Source organism: Podarcis muralis, chromosome 8, assembly GCF_964188315.1.
Source record: "Podarcis muralis chromosome 8, rPodMur119.hap1.1, whole genome shotgun sequence".
NCBI classification, from domain to species: Eukaryota; Metazoa; Chordata; class Lepidosauria; order Squamata; family Lacertidae; genus Podarcis; species Podarcis muralis.
The window spans coordinates 20,051,953-20,060,453 of NC_135662.1; the positions used below are offsets into that span (position 1 = coordinate 20,051,953).

At 45.8% G+C, this 8,501-nt stretch overlaps 1 protein-coding gene across 1 annotated transcript in view; it reads right to left on the reverse strand.

The window, feature by feature from the left end:
- Positions 1–1,643: 1,643 nt before the first annotated feature.
- The window catches only part of TRHR (thyrotropin releasing hormone receptor), a 27,532-nt gene continuing 20,674 nt past the window's right edge, over positions 1,644–8,501 (reverse strand). Inside the window, exons 3-4 of the mRNA XM_028736283.2 lie at positions 3,547–3,933; positions 1,644–2,071 (exon numbers count right to left, since the gene is read on the reverse strand). Coding sequence (XP_028592116.2) covers positions 2,063–2,071; positions 3,547–3,933 — 396 coding nt within the window. The 3' untranslated portion in view covers positions 1,644–2,062. The remainder of the gene's footprint in view (positions 2,072–3,546; positions 3,934–8,501) is intronic.

Here is an 8,501-nt window from a genome sequence, read left to right on the forward strand (position 1 = left end):
CTGTTGAGCGGTGCGGAAAGAGACAAGGCCTGTTTTTCAGGGACCAAACAGGGGTCAGACTGTAGCTCAGCGGTAGAGAACATGCTTTGCATGCAAAGGGGCCCAGGTTCAATCCTTCGCTTCACCAGATAGGACTAGAACAGACCCATGTCTGAAACCCTAGCTGTCAGTCAGTGTGGACAATACTGAGCTAGATGTAGCAATGGTCTGAACTAGTGAAAAATTGTGGTACCAGAATGATGGAATGTTAAGAGCTTGCTGGATCAGACCAATAGCCCACTCAGTTCAGCATCCTCCTGTCATTGTGGCCACCAACATGGATGGCTTTAAAAGAGGATAAGGCTATATTTGGATGTGTTCTGCCTCCATGGTAGAGAAGCAGTATGTTTCTGAATGCCAATTGCTGGAAACAACATGAGGGCACAGTGCTGTTGCACTCAGGTCCTGCTTCCGGGCTTCCCACAGGCATCCAGTTGGCCACTGTGAGAACAGGATGCTGAAGAGCCCTTGGCCCAATCCGGCAGGCTTTTCTTGTGTTAGATGGCCTCCAGTGCAACTTCCAATGATATGATTCTCCCTCATGGCTGGGGCAGAGTAGGCTGCATGCTGACAATGATCGTGGGTGAGTCAGATAGTTCAGCAGGGAAGAAAGAGAGGAGTTAGGCTGCTGCAGAAATAAGACCAAGAGAAAGGAGTGTTGAGTGGATCTATCCTAATACTTGGACAAGGGACTATATGCAGAGAAGCTACGGGAGAAGGGAATCACGAAACAGAATGCCAAGATGACAAGGAGGCCCCAGAAGAATGGGAGCTGAATTTCACAGAGCGAATTCTTGAATTGGGTTAGTGTGAGAATGCTAAGAGAGTAACAGGTCCTTTAACCCTCTTCATAGAGGAAGCATACATATATATACAGTTGTACCTTGGAAGTCAAACGGAATCAGTTCTGGAAGTCTGTTCGACTTCCAAAACATTCAGAAACTAAAGTGCGGCTTCCGGTTGGCTGCAGGAAGTTCCTGCAGCCAATCGGAAGCCACGGAAGCCCCGTCGGATGTTCAGCTTCCAAAAATATTTCAAAAACCGGAACACTCACTTCAGGGTTTTGATCATTTGGGGGCCGGTTTGTTCAGGAGCCAAGGCGTTTGAGATCCAGGGTACAGCTGAATATAACATTGCTCAGAAATTTTAATTTTACTATTTGCTATGGAATGAAAAACTATTCCCCTCACTTTGCTCTCAAGATCCCTCTGTAATTACAATTTAATCATTTTAAACTACAGTTGCATATGAGGCAAGCAACAGTAGCGGTCGGCCAGACTGGTATATTAAAACCCAAGAGAGCACTGCTGCTATGTACATTTTAAGCCTGGAAAAGAAGCTTACTGCTACAGTGTAAATGTTTGCTTCTCTGTCAAACACATTCCTGTAGAGCTGTTTGCCCTGAGTTACTTACTCTGAAGGAACAGCCATATTATCTCCCAAGTGTGTTGATGTGTAGGCTTATCTATATGGAGCCTGTGTGGAGCTGGCTCCATACCCATAATGCACAGCTTCCTTCCACCAGCAGGAAACACATCTGTGGGGAAAGGGGGGCAGAAAACTGCTGTGCCTTGTGAGCCATCGTGGGGGATAGAGGGGGGGGGGCAGCTGTATCAGGAAGAGGAACAAATGCCATTTTTGGTATTGTATCTCTGGGAGGGGAATGGGGGTATCCTAACAACTATCAGCACCTGGGAGTTCTAGTCCAAAAACACGTCAGGATGCAAGTTTGGGGAGTCCTGCCCTGGATAATTGGTTGGGCAGCTTTCGCTTCATAGCACATGGTTTAGAAAGGAATGCGTAACAATGCACACACTTCTGCCATTTGCCTCTTAGTTTCCATATAGCAAGCATAGTTTAATGAAACGAAGCAGCTTCCCTGTGGTGTGAACAGGGTCAGCATTTGTCATATCAAGCTCGGTCACATCAAATATAACTAGAAAACAACCAGACTGGTTCAGAACTGGGTGGCTCCGCAAGATCAAATAAAGTAAGAGAGACAGAGCAGATGCAGGCTCCAACGTCACAGCACCTGAAAGGAGAAATTGAAATAATGAGTCACCTGAAATGTCAGAGGTGTGTGCAGCAAGGAGGGGAAACAAGTCATGCAAATGCGACCCATCGTGTCCTACCTCTTGACAGACCAACTTTCACAGTTTGTTTTTTTAAAAGGAGGAGAATAAAATACACAGGAATGCTGAATTGATGCATGAAGTAGCTCTTTCTGTTGCCACTTGACAACCAGGCTTTTGTAATTGCTCTGGAGTGGATTAACACAGACCATTACAGTGGTACCTCAGGTTACATACGCTTCAGGTTACAGACTCCGCTAACCCAGAAATAGTGCTTCAGGTTAAGAACTTTGCTTCAGGATAAAAACAGAAATTGTGCTCCAGTGGCGCCAGGAGGCCCCATTAGCTAAAGTGGTGCTTCAGGTTAAGAACAGTTTCAGGTTAAGTACGGACCTCTGGAACGAATTAAGTACTTAACCCGAGGTACCACTGTACTTCAAAACGCTCCAGTGAAATAATAAACAATGAGTGGGATCCAGAGAGCATTTTGCACAAGCGGAAGTCACTTTGTCGACACAGACTGTGGTCTCTGATTTGCGCCTATCAACTTCCTGAGGTCACTAAATGTAAGAGCAAATCATGCCAAAGGCCTATCTAGTCCAACACCCTAATTTCCTTCAATGCCCAACCCAATGCCTAAGAAACACCAACAAGCAGCACTGGAGGGTGACATCCTTCTCTGCCATTCCCCAGTGAATGGTATCCAGAGACCCGTAGCCTCTGATTCTGAAGGTGGCAGGTAGCCACCAAGTCATCCATAGCTTTATTCTCCATGCTTTATCTAATTTCCTTTGAAAGCCAATTTGTTGATACAAAGTCTAGCCAGCATCTGGACAGAAAACTGCTCTGAGCTCCATCATGAAGAAATGTGAGTTACAAAGGTGATCTGTGGATCAAAATGTTGTTAAAGATGTTAGCAGCCCCCTGGATAGCTCAGTTGGCTAGAGCATGGTGCTGATAATGCCAAGGTTGCAGGTTCCATCCCTTTATGGGACAACTGCATATTCCTGCATTGCAGGGGGTTGGACTAGGGTCCCTTCCAACTCTACAATTCTATTATTCTATGTGTATTGGGTTAAGCAAGGATGGGGAATCTATGGCCATGCAATTATTGTTGGATTCCAATGCCCTTTGGACCCTGCCAGCATAAACAATGGATGAGGGGTAATGGGAGATGTAGTCCAATAATACCTGGAGTGCCAAACTATCCCCATCCCTTTTTTAAAGACCTGAATTTTGGCTTCTAGTCATCAATTCTACCCCTGTCAAAAAACCTTCCGCAGTCACACCTTTTTCATGGATCTTAAGATGAAGGACATTTAAAGCTTTGTAGTGTTTCAATGGAAGACAGGAGTGCCTGGCATGCTCTGGTCCATGGGGTCACGAAGAGTTGGACATGACTAAACGACTAAACAACAACAAAGTGCTTCTTTACCTCAGAAGACACACAGGTATCATCGAAAGACACTTTGGTGGATGACAGATAAGCGTCTGTGACGGTGATGTCTTCTAGCTCAGTGTGGAAATGGTCTGTCTCCTTGATGACGCTGTAGTTTAGGGCCACGCTGTAGTTGTTGGGCTTCTCCGACTGCTTCTGCTGGCATTTGCAGAGTTTCTTGAAGGCTGCTCTGAATTTTTGGGACATGAGGTTGTAAATCACAGGGTTGATAGCACTGTTTAGGTAAATGCAGATCCTGCAGAAGAGCAGGAACCAATTTTCTTGGAAAGGGCGAGACAGGAAAGAGTTGATAACCACCAGGGTCCTGTAGGGCATCCACAAAAATGCAAAGAGGATTACAACCACAGCCAGCATCTTGGTAACCTATGGGGAACAGGAAACAATACCATGTGAGCAACAGAAAGGGAGGGGAAAGCAGGGAAGGAACACAGCAAACACTTCAGGGTTTATTTCAGCCTTCCACAACTCTCAGCAGCTCCAGCTCAGCAGCGTAGCTAGCCGCTTGGGTGCCTGGTGCAGGGAGGTGTCCTGCAGCCAGGGGCAGGGCGATCCACCCATGGGGGTGGGGCGAGCCTCTCCAAGGCTTGGAGCCTCTCCGCTGCCGCCTCCTCAGCTGTAGGGCAGCTGAGGGAGAGGCAGTAGGCAGACACAATTCCCACACTGCTGTTCCAGGCAGTGCAGAACCTGCAGGCGTCTAAGCCACCACATCACTCCTAAAAAGTTTCGTGAGCCCAATTTTTTTAAAACAACAACAACAACTCATTTTGTCACTCACCCCCCCCCCCAGTGATGACACCCGGGGTGGACCGCACCCCCCCCCACATCCCCTTCCCCCACCACTGCTCCAGCTGCCATAGTTGTGTCAGGGTTGAAGTTAAAAACATTGTAAAATCTTAGAATCTGAAGATTCTAAGTAGAGTCCAGTCCAACCCCCTGCAAAGCAGGATTCCCCCCCCCAACGTAGGGCTTGAACCCTTGACCCTGAGTCTCATGCTCTACCAACTGAACTCTCCCTTGGATGAAGAAAGCAAGCTGGAGAATGTGAACACCAGATTGGGAAAGGGTAATCTGGTGGAATGCATATTACTACCAGAGACTGCCTCCTGGGCGAGATTTCTTCTCTGCTGGTTAAACATCTACCTTACATCAGATAAAGATCCTCTCCTCAGTGAAGTTTTGTTAGACCCCTTTCTTTCCCCAGGGTTACAATAGTTTAACAAGAAGGTGCAGCGGAACTTTTGCGATCAATGTCCCTACCATCTGCCATGGCTATAATAAAAACTAGGTTGTGGGATATTGAACGCCAGGAATTAACAGTAGCAGCACAGAAAACATGTTCTAACCACAATTACCTTGAATTTCTGCTTAACCCTGAAGAAAGGAGGGAATTTTCACTGGCCAGGTTTAATTCAAATCCATCCAACCTCCTTTGGGGAAGGTTCTCAGGCAGGGTGGAAGGAGAAAGAACTTGCCCATGTGAAGACCACCTGGTGGAAACCCTTACACATATGGTTCTTAATTGTAAACTATATGCTGATTTCCGTCAGCAATTTCTAGATCAACTCTGCATCCCCAAATAGAAACCAGAGTTGGAGGTCATACATTTTCTATTACTGGGGAATGATCAGGAGCTCACCAAGTTAGTGGCTAAATATCTCTATTTGGTTTTTTGTCGTCGAAATACACTGCAGACGCCTGATCTCCCTGGAGACCTAGAGGTGTGACGATAGACTGCTCTGCCTCCTTTCTTTTAGCAAATGTTTGTGCCACTGGGGAAGTGGTAATTCTGTATTGATTAGTTTTGGATGTTTGGATGTGATGCCAATAAAAGGTTTGATGATGATATTACTACCAGGGTGGCAGCATGAGAACAGGCCTTTTCTGTGGTGGCTCCCTCTTTGTGGAATTCTCTCTCCAAGGTGGATCGCCTGACACCATCATTATATATCTTTAGGCACCAGGCAAAATCTTTCCTCTATAACCAGGCCTTTGGCCTTTAACCACCTGTGGCATTTTAGAAGTGGGAGGGGTGCTTTTAATGTAGTTTCTCCCACTTGGTTTTAATTGTATCTATGTGAGGGGTTTGGGGTTGGTTGGTTGTAAGTTGCTGTGGACAGCCTTGGGCAAGATAAAGAGATTAACAAATTTAATAAAGGGAAAGGGACCCCTGACCATTAGGTCCAGCCGCGGACGACTCTGGGGTTGCGGCGCTCATCTCTCTTTATTGGCCAAGGGAGCCAGCATGACTAAGCCGCTTCTGGCGAACCAAAGCAGCACACAGAAATGCTATTTACCTTCCTGCCAGAGCGGTACCTATTTATCTACTTGCACTTTGACATGCTTTCGAACTGCTAGGTTGGCAGGAGCAAGGACCAAGCAACGGAAGCTCACCCCATCGCGGGAATTCGAACCGCCAACCTTCTGATCAGCAAGCCCTAGGCTCTGTGGTTTAACCCATAGCGCCACCCGCATCCCGCAAATTTATTAAATTTAATAAATAATAATAATAACAATAATAGCAGGCTTTGATTGCTGAATTAAATTTCCCCCATCCCTCCACATGTTTGTGGAGCTCTGAATGAGTTCCAATACTTCGACAACCCTATAATATTAATATCCATCTCTACAGCATGCCATCACATTCTGAAAAAATAAAATGGAAAGTGTTCTGCTGCTTCTGAATAATCATAATTGTTTTCTTATCATTGAAACCAAGCCCCAACTCTCTCATTAATGTGCTGCAGTGACTCAGTCCTTCAAAGAAAGGTCAATGGATAACTTGCTACACGATACTTTTCCCCATGCTAGAAGCTTTTTGTCTGAGACTTCAGGGGTTGCGCAATACTAACCAATCATAAGCAATTTAAGCATCTCAGTTATTTCAGCACAACCTCTGCCCAAGAATTTTCCAGAGAATAAGAGAAATTATTTTAATCTGATGCAGTTACAAGCTCGAACTCGGCGTTCTCCCACAGCACTAAATTAAGAGTGCTCCATTTTATCAGGAGCGAAGAGCCAGCCATTAATGTAATAGTGAATGGGATTGTGGGACAGAACTATTACAGAAATGGGGCAGGGTGGCAGAGAGAGAGAAAAGAACTGAACGCAGAACAAAGCATCATCTATTGAGGTCAGGCTGAAGGCCTTCTCCCCCCAAGCACTTACTGTAGAGGAAGCCAACAGAAGTTAATGATGATGCCTTAAAGCTAATGGTTCGAGAAGTGCAATTTTCTATTGATTCCCAAAGGGGATACATTTTTGAAAGGCACTGAAGTCAGGTACTTTACAACGTGAGCTGAGGATCTCAGAGTCTAAGTCTGGTAAGCTACTGCGGACTGTATGCTGTAGCTTCTGTATTACGGGGTATGGACATTATTTTCACAAATATATGCATTTTTATGTACAGTTGAAGAAGAAGAAGAAGAAGAAGAAGAAGAAGAAGAAGAAGAAGAAGAAGAAGAAGAAGAAGAAGAAATAATAAAATAAAATATACCCCGCCCATCTGGCTGGGTTTCCCCAGCCACTCTGGGCAGCTCCCAACAGGATATTAAAAACAGAATAAAACATCAAACATTAAAAACTTCCCTAAACAGGGCTGCCTTCAGATGTCTTCTAAAAGTCAGATAGTTGTTTATTACTTTGACATCTGATGGGAGGGCATTCCACAGGGCAGGCACCACTACTGAGAAGGCCCTCTGCCTGGTTCCCTGTAACCTCACTTCTCACAGGGAGGGAACCACCAGAAGACCCTCAGAGCTGGACCTCAGTGTCCAGGCTGAACGATGGGGATGGAGATGCTCCTTCAGGTATACTGGGCCGATGCTGTTTAGGGCTTTAAAGGTCAGCGCCAACACTGAATTGTGCTTGGAAACATACTGGGAGTTTACCCCAGTATATGAATTTTGTACACATTTATTTGTCTGGAGAAATGGAATGCGAAAATTCAGAGAACTGCAAACTTTGCTTATTCATTTATTTCACATAATGTATACATCAACTGATTGTTTTTAAAAAATAATTCAAAAGTTACAACACTAAAACAGTTTAAAATCACCTCAGCTTACTAAGCATCTGGTAGGCTTGTCTAAACAGGGATGCTTTTAGCAGGCACCAGAAATAATACTGTGAAGACGCCTGCGTGATCTCAAAGGCAGGGAGTTACAAAGTTCTTACAGACTTGAGAACAGATATTATGTGGCCCCTGTAGTTGTGCCAATTCCGCAGATCTAAACAGTCGAGTGGGTACACGTGCTTTTTTCTGGTGGTACTCAGTAGTACACAGTACTGTCACCTTCCCCTCCCCCCCAAAAAATCTTGCAATAAGGTAAATGGAGGGTGGGGAGAGCAAACAAGCAACCATGTTTAAAAAGGGGGTTGTTGTAAGAATGATCACTGGATTGTGGAGCACACTCCCGCCCACGGGCAGCCTCAGCTGCCTTCATGTGTGACTTTGGGGTGCGGAGCACGCTCCCCCTCACAGATAAAGCCACAGCTGTCTGAACATCTTGCCCTCCATCTAACCTTTTGCAGTCTCAGTAGTCTGCCGTGTCCTCTCTGAGACCTTTGTCTCCGTGATACGTTGTGCAAGGGGAAAATGAAGCTGTGGAAACAGGTGCCAAAATAACTTTGTACCACCGCACGATCTTGGGACTGGAATGTGTGTAAAGGTCACAGCCAAAAATGTATCTGCCTGGGTTTGCATACTGTGGCAATAAAAGGAGCCTCCGCAGAGCTAGCTGGCAGCTTGCTTGTGCACAGCTCACCTGCATTATCAACTCCTGCCTCATGTCCTTCACTTCAGGTTGTGAAAAGCAGGAGGCTGAGATGGTGGCGAGAAAAACAAGGCCCTTGTTTGGGACTGTAGTTGCCACTCTCAGTCAACAGGTTGCAGCACTCTCCCTCAGCTGCCTCTCAATGCATGCTCCCCCCCC